At 46.2% G+C, this 18,452-nt stretch overlaps 1 protein-coding gene across 2 annotated transcripts; it reads left to right on the top strand.

Annotated features, from left to right (window-relative positions):
• The first annotated feature begins 859 nt into the window (after window positions 1-859).
• Window positions 860-17,738, top strand: LOC135818911 (uncharacterized). Of its 2 annotated transcripts, XM_065332098.1 has the most exons (3): window positions 860-1,845; window positions 13,627-13,692; window positions 17,020-17,738. In XM_065332098.1, the coding sequence occupies exons 1-3, from the start codon at window positions 1,192-1,194 to the stop codon at window positions 17,164-17,166; spliced, it is 867 nt and encodes a 288-aa protein (XP_065188170.1). In that variant the 5' UTR covers window positions 860-1,191; the 3' UTR covers window positions 17,167-17,738. The 2 variants fall into 2 exon arrangements, with proteins under 2 accessions (XP_065188170.1, XP_065188172.1); XM_065332100.1 differs by lacking the exon at window positions 13,627-13,692.
• The last annotated feature ends 714 nt before the right edge of the window (window positions 17,739-18,452 follow it).

Raw genomic sequence — 18,452 nt, 5'->3', positions numbered from 1 at the left:
TGACTCTCAGCCGTTTTTTTCCGGCTTGTTTCAGCCACAGCTTGTACAAGCGGCTGAAAGCCGAAATTCAAAAAATAATTTGAGTGCGCTTGGAGCTCCGGAGCACACCATGTTACATGTAGCTAGTTGACATGATGAACTGATATTGATGTTCTTTCTTGTGTCCGTGGAACCGTGCTATCCCTGTGCCTTTGGTTTTGACCGTGAGTCTGTCTACCCCAACTACACTGTATTCAGTTTGATTTGGATTTTGTCCGACGACCATGGATTTCTGCCGCTGTGCCTCTAGACTGCTGCGTAGATTGTTGGAGCTGTGGTTTGAGGCCAAGACAAGGCACCACACTCACGACCGAATTCATGAAGAAAGCCGGGTACGAAGAAGAGAGTGGATTGCAACCGAGTTCAATAACGGCAACCGGCGGGGCAGAAAGCTCGACATCAGGAAACACCACCTGAACCATCGCGTCCATGCACACCGAACAAATAAAAAGAGCACGACTTCGCAATTCAGAATCCGGGCTTCCTTTGCTTCTTGTTCATCAAAACTGAACACTAGAACAAGTACAGTTTTCGATCGCGAACGTTCTACTCTCCAGTTTCTTGCAAACATTGGTGTGTTTCGAGATATTCAAAATTTGGCGGGTAAGAAAAACAAGCCATTCAAGCTTTGCACTCAAGGTCTGGTGTGACCGCGTCACAGGGATCACGCAAGCCAGCTGAGCGCCAGCGATAACAAGCCCAAAGTGGCTTGTTTTGGTGTGACCGGGGCCTTAGGGGACACGGCTGTAGTCAGCTACACAGGGTCTAGCGGGGAGAGTTACATTCTACTTGCGAAATGCTGATACATTCAGTCTTCGGAGCAAATACCACGTTGCAACGTCTCGCGAAGCAGCAGGAGAACGAGGAAGAATAGTTGAGTGACATTATCTGAAGCGTCCGAACATATATATGTATATGTGCGTGTAGCTCTGTGCACAATGCGAGGTTAGTACTTAGGAGAATCACCCTATGGTTAGTTCGAACGTGCTCAGCTGTCTCGACTATACAGCATGGTACACGTCTAACCATGCCAGTATTTCATATCAATCCCCACAACCTCAAAAGGTCTATTGCTACTTGACCGTTTTTAAACCGTTTTCAGAATACCTTGTTGGAGGAGTGCTTGCAGAACGTTGAGAAAGAACGAGCGCCATGCGGCGTTTACTTGTAGTCCTTCTGCTCGACTGCTGCACCTCACTAGCTGTCGCTGAGTTCGGAGCGAGCAACCTGAAAGGACTTGTGACCATCCGATCGGATAGCGACAGCGCAAGCTTCTCTGCTGACCAGAGTGAAGACAGTGAAGACAGTGCAGACAGTGAAGACCATGTCGATAATGAAGTTCAGCTCCCAATGCCGATGGAGGGTTGCTTTCTCACCCAAACGTGCGAGACAAGTGTCAATGCCATTCGAGTAGAGCAACCAACGGAATTTGATCTTATTCAAATGGCTTTCAATGCACTACCTGAAAGGAATTTGCTCTTTAACAGTGCGAATACAATCGTGGACCAGCAAGATGCTGTGCTGAATATGGGTGTTTTGGCCAGCGACGTTGATTGCTTCATGTCGCAGGATACGCAGTCACCGTTTGCCGCACTAGCCAAGGAAAGTCTCGGATTCTCTGTCGTTCGACGAACCACGGGCCCTGTGACTTCGTTCAGCTACACCTACACAAACCTACCGTCTTCGTTCGGGACACTCAGAGTGGGATTCATATTTTCATCTTTTACTGGAGTCACTCAACCTAGACCCCAGTACCTGTCGGTGGAGGGTGATTTCCGTGAATTCCGTGAATTGGAGATTGGAGAGGTAAGGAAATACGCGTTATATAACGCGTTATATAACGATAATACGTTATCGTTTTTCATATTTGAGGATTCCCCAAAGACAGTCTAAATTGAAGGGAGTTCCATTATAATGGGAGGCTGTAGGGTGGATGGCTAATTAACAGCCTAGCTAGAAAAATACAGAATATGCTGAATATGTAAAAAGGCGACGTGGAGACAATAATCTTAATAATGCAATGAATATAACTAAATGCGCACTCATATCCCAACCATGGGGACGAATCATGTATTCCAGAACGTTTTCTTGTCACAATTATCAATGGAATTCGTGACTAAAGAGAATGATGAAACTTCAATAGAATTTATACACTTTGAGTGGAACAGCGAGGATACAAGCATAGTAAGAAAAATAGCACAAACCTAGGAACAATTTGCACAGGTAATAAACTATAGGTGAAGTGAGAAATGATAGGAAATTCAGCAAGTGCAGTGTGACAATGGACATGCATGTGCAAGTGTGTGTGAGTGCAAATTTACTGGAATAGCGTAAGTGCGGTGACATTTTCTTTTTGTTTACAAAGATTTGGATCACGAATGCGAATGTAGACTGCTTCTAGAACTTTCAACTGCTTGAAACTACTTGCAGAACGAACAACACTGAACCAAGAATCATCAAAACTTTCACGACACACGGGGTTAGACAACAAATGCAATTTAATTGCCGATGTATTCTTCTTCTTCTCACCGCTTCCGCCTTCACTTGGTTTCTGACCGCCACCGTCCTTCACACCATCTGCACCATCATCGTCATCATCGTCATCGTCCTCTTCATCATCGCTGCCACCTTCACCTGTCGTCGGCTCTCCCAGCAACTGACCACCGGGTCCATCATCGTCACTGCACACGTCGCTTCCACACTCCTCCTCCAGCTACCGTCGCGTTCTTGTCGCGTTCTTGGGTCCGGTCCTAGCCAATGTGTTTGTTGGGTACTGTGAATCGAAGATAGATAAGTGGCCGGAATTGTACGTCAGGTTTGTGGATGACTCCTTCACGTACTTTGATTCGAGAGCAGATGCTGACGACTTTCTGCTGAAACTGAATACAATCCATCCTGCACTGAGATTTACGTGTGAACATGAAGAGTCCAATAAGCTATCGTTTCTGGATGTGTTAGTCGAAAAGACCCAGACTGGTGTATTGACTACAGTATACCGTAAACCCACTTTCACCGGGCAGTACATGATGTTTGACTCGTTTTGCTCTTCCCAGTACTAGTCAAACTTAGTTCGTAACCTTGTAAATAGGGCAAAACGCATTTGTTCACCAACAAAGCTACAACAGGAACTTGATTTTCTACTCTCCGTATTTGTGAAGAATGGCTACCCGCAGCAGCTCCTCGACAAACTTCTAACAACTACACCTGTTGTTAAGGAACGACCTATCGGACCGTTGCCGTGCCGCGTATTTCTTTGCTTGCCCTGGAAAGGGAAATAATCGAAGGACACGGCCCGTGTGGTGAAATCCCTAGTGGAGAAAACCTACTTTGCCACCAATGTGGTTACCTTGTTCACTACGATCCGTTCGTTCACAATGTTGAAGGATGTCCTACCAACCCTACAATTGAGTCACCTCATTTACCACTTTGAATGCCGACAATGTGGTAGTCGGTATGTTGGTAGGACCCTTCAACATCTGTCCGAACGTATCAAACAACACGTGCCGCTCCCAATATTATCACAGGCGGCTAGGTCCTCCCGACCAAAGCGTCGCCGACCACGTAAGCACCCGACTCCACTGTCCGTTCCGGCAGAGGCTTCTGCTCCACAAACGGTATCTCGGAAAAACCAACACAGCACGCAGAAATCGGGAACAAACATTAATGTAAACAAAGACGAACACTGTGTCTTATTTTCATTATCAGCGAGTACCGGTACGCCGGACGCAGACAACCGCAACTCACCAAAGCTGAGAAGGAGCAAACGGCTGGCGGGAGCTCGGTTTGCAGAGGTGAATGGAAAGATGCATCGAAACTCTCCGGATATGGATGATGCCAGCGGAAGAGTTGACGACTGTCAGGTGTTTGGCAATGGCACGGGAAGACCGGTCAGGAAGAGAACGCGACGGCAGCTGGAGGAGGCGTGTGGAAGCGACGTGTGCAGTGACGATGATGAACCCGGTGGTCAGTTGCTGGGAGAGCCGACGACAGGTGAAGGTGGCAGCGATGATGAAGAGGACGATGACGATGATGACGATGATGGTGCAGATGGTGTGAAGGAAGGTGGCGGTCAGAAACCAAGTGAAGGCGGAGGCGGTGAGAAGAAGAAGAAAAACTTGTACGTTTTGGAGCTTAAGACAAAGAAAACGAGCGAGCAAGCTGAATGTTGTGTTGGACAATTTTTTGGCACTGTCGTTTCCTTCTATCCTGTTCTGCGTCATGTTGTTAAGAGAGCATGTCTAAGAAAACCAGAAAAGCTGGGCTGGGTTATCTCTGTGATTTCGTTCAAATTTTGCAAGTAGGTTTCTTTTGGGGTCTAGAACGACCATGCAAAATGACTCGTTCCATAACAGACGGACACCTTGGAACTGGGGACCACCTCCAAATGGGCCCAAAATACGACTGAATATTGGGGCCAAAAACGAGCGCTGGTATAACTTACACGATTGAGCTGAGAATAAACCACCTCCATGCCAACATTACCTCACCTGAGTAGTCCTCACATCACCACCACATACAGCCATGGCTACATCCAGGAAAGCAATAACCATCATCTCCAAATATCACTAAATTCCATCGCTAAAATAGCCGAATTTCAAGGGCCATAGGGGAACCATTTACGACGTCTATTTTTCTGAACCATCCACTGCAGGACAGTGGACTATCTCCAATTCAACCCAGGATATGTCTCGTAAAAAGTGTTCCACGTTTTCTGGAAATATACAAATTTGAATATTTACACTTCACGACATTGCAACACTGCCAATTTCCTACCCCACGACGGAAAGCGCCTCCTCAAGCTTCAACACCAGGCACCGCTCCAGACGCCAGCACGCCAAACACTGCAGCGTGGTCACCTCTACCGAGTCTGACAAGAAATTTGAACTGACAGCCCTTGTCACTCCAAACAACAACCATTTCCTTCCCTGAACGACTAGAATTTCACTAGCAGGTAAAGCTCTGCAGAAGTTCCAAAAATATTGAGCAAATCTCGATTTGTGCGATCGAAGCACGATATTTTTGCGTCCTGAAACTGGCCGTGTGCCGACCACCGCGTGACATAACAGATCGACGGATTTGATAGAGTTGATCGACAATCAAGATCAGAATCAAATCTAGACGATCAGGTTGATCAGCAACATGATTTTTACGATCCAATTATGTATGATGGCATGCTGCTTGAGTGAACCATGAAGAGGCACGACTTCACGATATGGGATCTAGCTGCAACCTGTTTTCCAGGCACTCACGCGACATTTCGGCCACGTAGGGTTTGAGCACGTGCTTTTCAGGTGCACTCCGGAGAGATCGACCTTTTGGGTACAGAAATGTCTCCACGGCTATTTCGTGTGTCTGGTAAGTAACAACATTAGTTGGTCGTGTGTTTCGTGCGTTTGTTTTAGGATGCCAACAGAAATTTTGTGTAGCGCGCATGGATGACATCTGTTGCCGGAGCGACATAGCTCGACAAAGAGAACACTGGTGAATTCTATCGACATAATGTCTCCATTCCCACCTGATCAATATTCCTGCAACCAGATAACGTGATGGGCTCAACACATTATTGTGTTTTGAGCATAGTCATCCGAGTCCTAGAAATCGAATTTTCATTACGAGCTGAATTTCAAAATATCCTCCTTGTCAGGTCGATGAAGTCGCGCTGAGACCAAACTCTGCGTGGTCAACCAGCCCTTCTGCATTGTCACTGAATTAGAGTGTCGACCTTTTGGAGACAAATAGTTGCTCGACAAGAAAATTACAACACGCAGACTTACGCTCGCTCCTCACCGAACCTGAGGAAAAACCCCACCTCCCTGCGTGTTGCGAACTCCGGCAACTCAGGTAAATGTACGCAAATATCGTGTTGCTGATCAGCCTTCGTCATCCAGACTTTGATTCTGATCTTGATTGTCGATCAACTCGATCAAATCCGTCGATCTGCTATGTCACGCGGTGGTCGGCGCACGGCCAGTTTCAGGATGCAAAAATATCGTGCTTCGATCGCACAAATCGAGATTTGTTCAAAACATTTCTGCACTTCTGCAGAGCTTTGCTGCTAGTGAAATTCGAGTCGTTCAGGGAAGGAAATGTTTGTTGTTTGGGGTGACAAGGGTTGTCAGTTCAAATTTCTTGTCAGACTCGGTAGAGGTGACCACGCTGCAGTGTTTGGTGTGCTGGCGTCTGGAGCGGTGCCTGGTGTTGGAGCTTGAAGAGACGCTTTCCGTCGTGGGGTAGGAAATTGGCAGTGTTGCAATGTGGTGAAGTGAAAATTGTCAAAGTTGTTTATTCCCATAAAGACTGAAACACTTTTTACGGGTCATGGCGTGGGTGGTAGTGGAGGTAGTCCACTGTCCTGCAGTGCATGGTTCAGAAAAATAGACGTCGTAAATGGTTCCGGCTATGGCTCTTGAAATTTGGCTATTTTAGAGATGGAATTTAGTGATTATTATTATTATTATTATTATTAATTTCAAATTTGGACGTCGCGGAGAATTTTCAAAGTGTTTGGAAATTTGAGGCCAACTGAGCTACAGTATGACTCTTATCCACAGTGATGGTAAATCTATCCTTCTTCGATCAATCAATATCTGGCTTGCATCGTACTGGTGCCGGTACCGTGGCGTGACTGATGATTTTTCTTTCTTTCATATCTGGCTTGCAAGTGTTGAGTTTCGGAGAAAAAAGAGCAGTACGTGGCATGTGGCCTCAAATTTTCAAACACTTTGAAAATTCTCCGTGAAGTCCAAATTTGAAATTGCAATTTGTTGTTTGCTCGCAGTGGACATAGGTTGATGCGCTCCCCATGATATCAAGCGAATGGCCGAGGGCCCTCTTGATTGGTGTGAGTTGCCAGTACGATGCAAGCCAGATACTGATTGATCAAAGAAGGATAGATTTACCATCACTGTGGATAAGAGTCATACTGTAGCTCAGTTGGTTAGAGCATTGCTCGCGAATAGCAAGGTCCCTGGTTCGAGTCCCGGTGGCGTGACTGATGATTTTTTCTTTCTTTCATATCTGGCTTGCAAGTGTTGAGTTTCGGAGAGAAAAGAGCAGTACGTGGCATGTGGCCTCAAATTTCCAAACATTATTATTATTAGAAAGGAAAAGGACATAATTATGGAAACGAGTTAAGAGTAACTCTCCACCACTGTAACTAGATACTATATACAGTCAGAAAGTGCAACAACTAGGCACAAAACTGACAGAGTACTGAGACATTCGACGTCCTGACACCTAGCTTCAACACATCTCCGTAGCGCTAACCGACAGCCTTCCAACTTGGAAGGTTGAAGGTTATGGAAAGACCAAAGAGGCTCTTTGGTCTTTCCATAACCTTGAACCTTCCAAGTTGGAAGGCTGTCGGTTAGCGCTACGGAGATGTGTTGAAGCTAGGTGTCAGGACGTCGAATGTCTCAGTACTCTGTCAGTTTTGTGCCTAGTTGTTGCACTTTCTGACTGTATATAGTATCCAGTTACAGTGGTGGAGAGTTACTCTTAACTCGTTTCCATAATTATGTCCTTTTCCTTTATACTTTTATAATTGGCTCAATACCCGAGTTTCAAATTATTATTATTATTATTATTATTAACTGGTTTGAGGGAAAGAGACAAACGGGAAAAGTCTGAAGAAAAAATTGACTGTCACCACCAGGACTCGAACCAGGGACCCTCGCTTGTAGGCAGCGATGCTATAACCACTGAGGTATGGTGTAGTCGTCATCCCAGCAGAGGCCGTTCAACATTTTCTTCAGACTTCGTAACTCACACTTCCTGTGAATCCACACAGGCCGCGCATACTGACCAACCCTCCCGGTTTTCCCGGGAAAATCCCGGGAAATCAACCAATCTCCCGGGGTCCAGGGGATTTCACGCAAACTCCCGGTAAATGGACATTTTGTCGAAGTCCAGGGATTTATCATGAAGGTCCCGTTTTTTCGAAAAAAAAGCGGTACGGGCGGTCGTGCCCGTATACGATGTACGGTAAATCAAGGCCTGACTGACTGACTGACCTGCACTGTTGTAGACCCGGGTCGCGGAGAGCAAAAGTCCATGTACTGTTGATCGGTTTTGAACGAAGCGCGCAGCATTTGATCGAGGATCGGGCGGCCTTTCGACCTCTCCTCTAACTGATTTTTCGCAGAGATTACTGGCTACTCTCTTCTCTAGTCCAGGCCTGTCCATGTGTTGTGTTGTCGTTTCCTGACAAGTAGTCGTAGTTTTTGTTTCATCTGTCAGCAACTATGGGGAAGATTTCGGAAAAGAAAAAGGTTGCCAGTAAGTGGCAACCATCGTGGACGAAGTTCCGTATGAAGGAAAGTAGAAAGGGTCCGAACTTCGTCTATTGCACTGTGTGCCAAGTTGACGTAAACATTTCTGGTGGTGGTGTTTATGAGATCAAGCGCCACATGGATACCAACAAGCACTCCAAGGCACTGCGAGATGTGGCCACCCAGCCTGGAATTTCCCAGGCAATGTCGGCGGGCCATGAGAAGACGACACTGGCGGAAAAAACGGTAACGGCGGGGGCGTATTTCGTCAAGTTCGTGGCGGAGCACAATCTATCGTTTAGATCTGCCGAGCACTTCAGCAAGCTCGTCAAAGTGATGTTTCCTGATAGCAAGATCGCCGCATCATTTGCGTGTAGTCGTACAAAAACGGCTGCAATTATCAACAACGCTCAGCTCCGGAGCTGAACGAAGTAGTCTTTTCTGCCTGTCGAACCTCTCCGTTCACAATCCTGTGTGATGGTGGCAATGATGACATGGACAGGAAGTACTTCGGAATTATGGTCCGTTACTGGGATGATGCGTATGAGCAAGCCGTCACCCGATTTTTGTCCATGCCTGTTTGCAACATCGCCACAGGAGAGTCCCTGTTCCAGGCGATCCACAAGGAACTGCAATGCCATGACATACCTTCGGCGAATGTGGTTGGCTTCTGCAGTGACAGCGCCAGCGTGATGGTGGGACGACGCAATTCGGTGTTGAGTCGTGTGAAGGAGGTTGCTCCAAACGTGTTCAGCCTGGGTTGTATTTGCCACCTGGCCAACCTCTGTGCTGCTGCTGCCCTCAAGCGTCTCCCAGTGTCAGTGGACGACCTGCTGATCGACGTATTTTACTATTTCAAACATTCAGCGAAGCGGTGGGAGATGTTTGCTGATATTCAGCGGGATTTCGGCGAGCTGCAGCCGGTTCGTGTCCTGAAACACTCGACAACCCGTTGGCTGAGCATGAAGCGTTGCCTCAAGCGCCTCCTCGACCAATGGGATGCTCTCTATGCCTTCTTCGACCAGCAGCGGGACATTGAGCCGCGAAACGACAGGCTCAAGCGTGTGCTCAAGCTGATGGACTCACCGCTAAGTAAGCTTGTGTGCCAGTTCGTCCTCTTTGCTCTGGAGCCGCTGAACAAATTCACTACTTTGTGCCAGACAAATGCTAGCCGGGTCGGTACCATGCAGGCAGACTTCCTCTCTCTGCTTCGGTCTTACCTCGCCAACTTTGTGGATGCCTGCATCATCCAAGATTGCCGCAGTGAAGATCTGCCGAAGATTGAATATGCGAATCGCAGCAACCAGCTCTCCGATTCCGAGCTCGGTATTGGCACCCAGGCAAGGCTGGCACTGATCGAGGTGGAAGATGAGCAGGATCCTAACGTCGAACGTAAACTGTGAGATGGTGTGAGGGGCTTCTATGAAGCCTGCATTAAGAAGATGCTTGACAAGTTCCCTTTGAATGATGCTACCATCCGTGCTCTTTCATTCCTCAACCCGACTAGCCGTTCGTCAATTTCATCCGCTGCTGTAACCAACCTGTGCCGCAGGCTCCTGAAAGAGCAGTCACCCGAGGACATTGATGCCATCCTCACTGAGCTGCTCGACTTCAAGAGCTTGCCAGATGATGTGCTGCCACCTCGCGGAGAAAATCTCGATCAGTTCTGGTCTGCTTTGAGTAAGTTGACTCGTCCCGAAGACAGCACCCACCGTCGATTCGCAAACCTGAGCAAGCTAGCGAAGGTGGCTTTGGTTCTGCCACATTCAAATGCTGATCCGGAGCGTTTATTCAGTATGGTGAAAAAAATCGAGACAAGTCAACGAAGCCACCTGAAGCCAGAGACCACAAGCAACCTCATCAGTTGTAAGTACAACCACCCGGTCCCTTGCCATCAGAGTGCCTCACTGTTGAGCCCCCAATTTCTAAGTCGTGCCAAGAAAGCCACAACGGCCAGTCTTCAGCCCGCAGATGCCAGGTTGCCAGCGAATGCTGTTGATGAGGATGCAGCCTCTGCCGATCTGCTGTGATTACTTGTGTCTCTTTTGCTTCTAAGTCCTGATATTGATTTTTCTTGTGGTGGGAGTTCAGGCCCCATATGCTTTTCTGTTTCCTTGTGTGATCACTGGTTCGCATCCAGGTTGATTTTGCTGCACTCTTTTCTTTTCAAGTCCTGATCTTTTTGTATTGCTGTTGTTTTCTAGTGGGAGTTCAGGTCCCACGTTCCGTTTGGCCTAATTGCTTTTTCTTGTGGTTTAGTTCTGCTTGGGTTTTTCTCTTTTTTTCTATTCTCTTTCAGTGGCCTATATCTGCCATTGTTTTCTCTTTCCGTTGGGAGTTCAGGCCCCACATGTGCTTTTGCATGTACTCCTGTAAGTCCTGATCTGTGTTTTTTTCTCTTTATTGCCTCAGCCTATTGGTTGTGTGTGTGTGTGTGTGTTTTTTTTCATTCGTGGTCTGGTTTATGTGAAAAACCATGCGTCCTGTATCGGCATAGACATCCGATCAGGGCAAACGCCTTTTCCCCTGCTTTTTTGGTGTATCCAGGGATTTTAGCTGAAATCAAGGGAATTAGCATGTCTTGTCAAGGGATTGTCATTTGGGGGGTTGGTCAGTATGCAGGCGGGTGGGACGCAGCCCTCACTGTAACCCACACACTTCACGTACAAACTAGCACGCGGGGAGCCCCAAGTCATAAAATATGAACTGGTTTGAGGGAAAGAGACAAACGGGAAAAGTCTGAAGAAAAAATTGACTGTCACCACCAGGACTCGAACCAGGGACCCTCGCTTGTAGCCAGCGATGCTCTAACCACTGAGCTATGGTGTAGTCGTCATCCCAGCAGAGGCCGTTCAACATTTTCTTCAGACTTCGTAACTCACACTTCCTGTGAATCCACACATTATTATTATTATTATTTTGAACGGATTGGGAGAACTTCAAATTCAATGGATCAGTTGGGGAAGTGAACTGCGTGAAAAGAAAAAAAATCGCCAGACCCACCAGGACTCGAACCCGGGACCTTGCTTGTCATGAGCAATGCTCTAACCACTGAGCTATGGGACCGGGCTGAACCTAGAAGGCGCTGACAAGATTTTCAGTCCAAAGGCAGCTCACAACACGTGCCACACATACTGATGGCACTTGGGTCTTTCTCCCTCCCCCAGGGGACCAACCACGGTCAGTTTCTGGACCCTACCAGAAGTGAAAGAGAGTGATAAATTTTGAACGGATTGGGAGAACTTCAAATTCAATGGATCAGTTGGGGAAGTGAACTGCCTGAAAAGAGAAAAAATCGCCAGACCCACCAGGAGTCGAACCCGGGACCTTGCTTGTCATGAGCAATGCTCTAACCACTGAGCTATGGGACCGGGCTGAACCTAGAAGGCGCTGACAAGATGTTCACTCCAAAGGCAGCTCACAACACGTGCCACACATACTGATGGCACTTGGGTCTTTCTCCCTCCCCCGGGGGACCAACCACGGTCAGTTTCTGGACCCTACCAGAAGTGAAAGAGAGTGATAAATTTTGAACGGATTGGGAGAACTTCAAATTCAATGGATCAGTTGGGGAAGTGAACTGCCTGAAAAGAGAAAAAATCGCCAGTCCCACCAGGACTCGAACCCGGGACCTTGCTTGTCATGAGCAATGCTCTAACCACTGAGCTATGTGACCAGGCTGAACCTAGAAGGCGCTGACAAGATTTTCACTCCAAAGGCAGCTCACAACACGTGCCACACATACTGATGGCACTTGGGTCTTTCTCCCTCCCCCAGGGGACCAACCACGGTCAGTTTCTGGACCCTACCAGAAGTGAAAGAGAGTGATAAATTTTGAACGGATTGGGAGAACTTCAAATTCAATGGATCAGTTGGGGAAGTGAACTGCCTGAAAAGAGAAAAAATCGCCAGACCCACAGCCAACTGATCCATTGAATTTGAAGTTCTCCCAATCCGTTCAAAATTTATCACTCTCTTTCACTTCTTGTAGGGTCCAGAAACTGACCGTGGTTGGTCCCCTGGGGGAGGGAGAAAGACCCAAGTGCCATTAGTATGTGTGGCACGTGTTGTGAGCTGCCTTTGGAGTGAACATCTTGTCAGCGCCTTCTAGGCTCAGCCCGGTCCCATAGCTCAGTGGTTAGAGCATTGCTCATGACAAGCAAGGTCCCGGGTTCGAGTACTGGTGGGTCTGGCGATTTTTTCTCTTTTCAGGCAGTTCACTTCCCCAACTGATCCATTGAATTTGAAGTTCTCCCAATCCGTTCAAAATTTATCACTCTCTTTCACTTCTGGTAGGGTCCAGAAACTGACCGTGGTTGGTCCCCTGGAGGAGGGAGAAAGACCCAAGTGCCATCAGTATGTGTGGCACGTGTTGTGAGCTGCCTTTGGAGTGAAAATCTTGTCAGCGCCTTCTAGGTTCAGCCCGGTCCCATAGCTTAGTGGTTAGAGCATTGCTCATGACAAGCAAGGTCCCGGGTTCGAGTCCTGGTGGGTCTGGCGATTTTTTCTCTTTTCAGGCAGTTCACTTCCCCAACTGATCCATTGAATTTGAAGTTCTCCCAATCCGTTCAAAATTTATCACTCTCTTTCACTTCTGGTAGGGTCCAGAAACTGACCGTGGTTGGTCCCCTGGGGGAGGGAGAAAGACCCAAGTGCCATCAGTATGTGTGGCACGTGTTGTGAGCTGCCTTTGGAGTGAAAATCTTGTCAGCGCCTTCTAGGCTCAGCCCGGTCCCATAGCTCAGTGGTTAGAGCATTGCTCATGACAAGCAAGGTCCCGGGTTCGAGTCCTGGTGGGTCTGGCGATTTTTTCTCTTTTCAGACAGTTCACTTCCCCAACTGATCCATTATTGTTTTTATTTTTATTATTCCACAATCACGATGACATAGTGCCAATAAGCATGTGATGCGGGCGATTTTAACCAGCCATGGTGGGGACAACTGAGAAAAAGAAGGAGAAGAAAAAGGGAAAACAAAACAAAACAAAAGGAGTACTATAGGAACCTGAAGAGAGCAGTATGAAGGTTAGGCTAGCAATGGAAAACAACGAATTCAATTCAATTCAACTTAGGCGCGGGCAGAATGGAACAAAATGCAGCGAAGGTGTCACGAGACTTTACCTCCTGCGGAAGCCGAGACCAATGAGAATAGGACTTGAACAGAGGGGATTTTAAAAGGATCGATGATCTGGCAAGTGGGAAATGGAGAGAACACTTAGTACGCGAGCTATTATTGAACCAGCTTAAATGCGCAAGTGCATGAGGAGGAGCAAGTTGAAGCTTAATACGGTGAATGAATTTGCGCGTGATATTTGCAGATGATGGCCATTGCTTTCCTGGATGTAGCCATGGCTGTATGTGGTGGCGATGTGAAGACTACTCAGGTGAGGTAATGTTGGCATGGTGGTGGTTTGTTCTCAGCTCAATCGTGTACGCTGCACCAGCGCTCGTTTTTGGACCCAATATTCAGTCGTGTTTTGTGCCCATTTGGAGGTGGTCTCCAATTCCAAGGTGTCCGTCAGTTATGGAACGAGTCCTTTTGCATGGTTGTTGTAGACCCAAAAGAAAACTTACTTGCAAAATTTGAGCGAAATCTGAGAGATGGCCCAGCCAGCCCAGCTTTTCTGGTTTTCTTAGACATGCTCTCCTAATGATTATGCCAAAATCAACGGTCCTACTGGTTGTTTGGTACGTTTCGTCATCATAATTATTATATTATTTACTCCAACAAGAATGGATGAAACATTTTCGATATTTAAGAAAAATTGCACACAAAAAGAGGCATGATTTACGCTGATATTCTTCGTATCATGGTTTAAATCGCACGTACTTGACTGAAACGAACCTGTTGCCGTCACGATGAATAGAAGCCTCCGAACTCGTCAAATACGTGTATGTTTTACGTGGTCGGGACGAGACTCTAATCGAGATCCCGCTTCGTGTTGCCGTTCCACCGCTTGCTAACGGTCTTTAGTACGGCGAAACATACGTCGTTTGAAACTACTTGTGCCCTGGTATCGCACTTTCTGACTGCTTATTATCTGGTAACAATCGTGGATAGTTGCGTCATAATTCGTTTCTATGTGATTTTTTTCTCTATATTAATTATATTTATTCCCGTAGCTATGCAGAAGATGTTACTTCAGTAACGTCTGGCGCTAGCCAGGGTCCACACAGCTTTAATTTGGTGTTTGTGTGTTTGTGTGTTTGTGTCACGCCTGGCGCTATCCCGTATCTGTCCCGTACCGTACCGTACCATCAAACACAGCTGGCCACATACATCTGGTCGCACTATTCAAAGAGGGCTTTCAAACGCAAGATCATAACGTGAAGCAACTTGGAAGAATGAGTATGAATGCGAAGTGCATGGGGGAATGCATGTAGCGCGATAGCGCGGGTTCGAATCCCAGGTAACGCCTGAAAAAAATAGGAAACATCCCTTTTTCTCTTTTTTTTTAACGCCGGAAGTTGCAAACCGGCTTTATACTGGTTATGTCCGACCCACCATCGAATACGCCTCGCCACTGTGGCAGTTCCAACTGTCCGCATCCCAAGCGGCGGTGCTTGAGCGTCTGCAGGCCAGATTGGCACGCATCGTCTTGAGACAGTATGGTGTGTTTCCCTCCGCTACTGAACCGAAGGCATCTCTGTTCGCGCACCTGCAATGGTCCAGTCTGGCATGGCGGCGACACGTCCAGTGCATCCGGGAGCTCCATCACCTGGCCCACCACCAGACCACTGCCCTTATGGAGCTGGGCTATAGTCTCTCCACCAGCGCGCGGCGCCCTCTCCAACTTGTACCGCCTGCCAGGGCGAGCAGCTACTCGCGTGCCACCTTCCTCTTTGTTACCGCTGCCACCTGGAATTCTCTCCCCACTGACATTAGAACCACCCAAAATAGTCATTGCTTTGTGTCTCGTGTACCATCTTTGCCAACACTCGCTTCGAACCCGCTGGTTTCATTCCTTCCAGAGTTTCTATATCATAGTAAAGAATGGTATGGCTGATTTCTACAGTATGCATTTGTTATAACGCTTCCTCTTCTCAATCTATATGTTATAATTTTGCAGATAATTATATTCCCAGCAAGCCATGAACGGATACTTAGGCCTCGGCCTTTGGGGAATCCATAAATAAATAATAAAATAAAATATTTGAAACTCGGATGTTGAGCCATAAATAAATGTAAAATAGAAAAGGACATATGGATACGAGTTTAGAGTAACTCTCCATCACTGTAACATGATACTATATACAGTCAGAAAGTGCAATAACTCGGCACAAAACTGACAGAGTACTGAGACATTCGACGTCCTTTAACTTTGTGCCGAGTTATTGCACTTTCTGACTGTATATAGTATCATGTTACAGTGATGGAGAGTTACTCTAAACTCGTATCCATATGTCCTTTTCTATTTTACAAAATAAAATATTTTTTTTTTAAATCATCAAGGTGGTAGACGGTGTCGTATTACCCTCCACCGTACCTGTCCCGTACCTGTCCCGTACCTGTCCCATACCTATCCCGTACCGTACCGTACAATCAAAGACGGCTGGCCACAATGCATATTCAAATAGGGCTTTCAAATACAAGATCATAAAGTGAAGCAACTGAAGAATTAGTATGTATGCGAAATGTATCGGGGGATGCATGCAGGGCGATAGTGCGGGATCGAATCCCAGGTTTAATATGTCTAAAAACAAAAAGTAGAAACTTATAAGAATTTATAACATCCCTATTCTTTTTTGTCTATTTCATCAAGACAAAAAAGCATAGCGTAGGGCCCTGAGCTTCCAAGCTCTCTCGTTGGCTCAGTATTCAAGTTAAATATTGTAATAAAGCAAGGTTTAATTCATACTTGACTGTACCCGTGTCTCACCAATTCATCCAGCTGCAAGTAGTTGCGACGGAGTACTGAATCTCTTTCTGCGATCTCAGTGCTGCTTTCCCCCTCGCCTCTTCGCGTAATAGAGCTCTCAAACTCATCTCCTCAGCTGGCTCCGCTGATGACTTGTCATCTGAGCGAAACTTCATCCCTTTTACTGAATTGTTCTTGCTGTGGACTATTTCAGCCGGTTTAGTATCGCTCAAGATCTAGCTGCCCAATTTTCTAATCGCTCGTGCTCTATAATTTTTTTCAAGCGATCCTTCCGTCAAGAAATTATATATTTCGCTGTCTTTCGAGCGAATGATTTTGCAGGTGCTTTCCAGAGCACGAAAGCCTAGAGGGCGGCTGAAAACGTCTTTCTGGACGTCCAAAGTGCTACACAAAATGATATGCAACGTATTGTGAATAATATTCACAAACAAATTTTGTAATGATCAGTAGTAAAGGCAATGGAAAGGGGGAGATCTGCCCAGAAGAAACTGCCCGTAAAAAACAGGTATCAAACTAGGAACCTCTATCCTAACAGAATTGCAATTTTCAGAACTGCTACTTCCGATACATCATAAATTGGCAATGATAAAGAGCAGCGCATACGCAACAATTCTGTACAATTCTGGCAATAAAATATAATAATACACTTAGTTGTCATTTCCTGTGACTCGGGTTGATGTTATCTTGTCCTCTTTACAAAGGCAGGTTTGTAAAACGGGCAGGAAATTATGAATTCGCAGAGTGCAGAGCGTGTTCACATAAGAAAGAGAAAGAGGTCGGGGTACTAGGTGACCATACAGTATGTCTTTTGTACTGTTTTTGTTTATACAGATTTGCACACTGGATGAGCCCCTCGTTTGTGGTGGAGCTGAGCCTACAGATTCACCGATTAGTCTACCCACATTACCACCTGCTGTGGCTGGCGATCTAAATGCTGTTACGACGGCTATTCGGAATGGTCTCTGCCCGACGACTTAGCCGTTTACAATCACCCTACAGTGGTCTGGCACATCGGCTACCCCTAGCTGACTTTAACTGAAATTAATAACTATTGCCTGTCCTTCAGTTTCTGTAAGTTAGAACCGGCGAAATAAAATCTATTTACTCACAGAAAGGATGTCATCTTCTACCAGTGTTGCCTACTTTGCACTTTTAAGCGATATCTTTCGCTGTGGACTTTCGTCTTTTCAATTTCATTTCTGCAACTTAGTAGTAGTATTGACATATCCGTGGCAATCCGCTTATGTACAACGGCATTGGAGAGGTTATTATTATTTATTATTATACGCATTCCCGCGTTGACGTGTAGCAGCAGTATGCTGCGTCCACACCTTCGCTTATGCAGAATGGCTTGGGTGAGAGGAGAGGGGAGAGAAAGCAACAAGGCAACCAACATCTATGAAATGGGTGACAATAACATGAAGAGAACCAACCTGCATATACATGATTGCACAAGAATGGAGACGACAAATTGCTATAATCATTGTGCCACAAAACCGGTACACGGAAGTTGTATTCGTAGGTTGACACTTCGTTTAGCGCATTCTCGCCTTTGGTTACGAAATCTTGTTACCTTTTTGCGTTTCCTCTAGTGGTTTTATTGCACTTGTATTTTGTTGTTATTTCTAACACATTTCTATTTACAGTACTTAACTTCAGTTTCTTTGGTTGTATCCTTAGTTCCATATTTTTCCCACTGATGATAGGAACAAGAAAATCGATTATGGGTTTTCAATAATATTTTTGTTATAAAATACACAGTAAATACATGTCGAACAAGTAAAGTAGTTGCGTGATGTCTGCGGCCTTCATCCTATTCATAGCTATATTAAAATTATTATCTCCACGTAGATTATTTTTAGCTCTTAGTTCATTTCATTTTTTAGCTCTTTGGTCCTTTTTCTTTCTTATAAAATATATAGTTTGGGAAATCCACGCTATTATCGAATATTCAACAATGACGGGTTTGGGGGTATACCAAATTCTCATAATTGAAAGTACATGTACAATTATTGTTGAAAGCACTAGGTTATCTGGACTCTACAATGTGACCTGTGCGAATATATCGTTAAATGATTGCTTGTTCCGAGCCATCAATCGGAGCGTCTCCAGGTCCTTCAGACTCCGGAGAGGCATGGACGTTGCCTTGGCTAATTCATTGTCTATCACCACTGGTAGTGTGATGCGCGGGCGTCCCAGCCAGCCCCGGTTCTGTCGCTGGAAATACGCGGTCATGCTCACATGCGCTGGAGATGCTTCAGGGA

Source organism: Sycon ciliatum, chromosome 6 (assembly GCF_964019385.1).
Source record: "Sycon ciliatum chromosome 6, ocSycCili1.1, whole genome shotgun sequence".
Taxonomy (NCBI): domain Eukaryota; kingdom Metazoa; phylum Porifera; class Calcarea; order Leucosolenida; family Sycettidae; genus Sycon; species Sycon ciliatum.
This window is presented reverse-complemented; position numbering and strand designations above follow the sequence as displayed.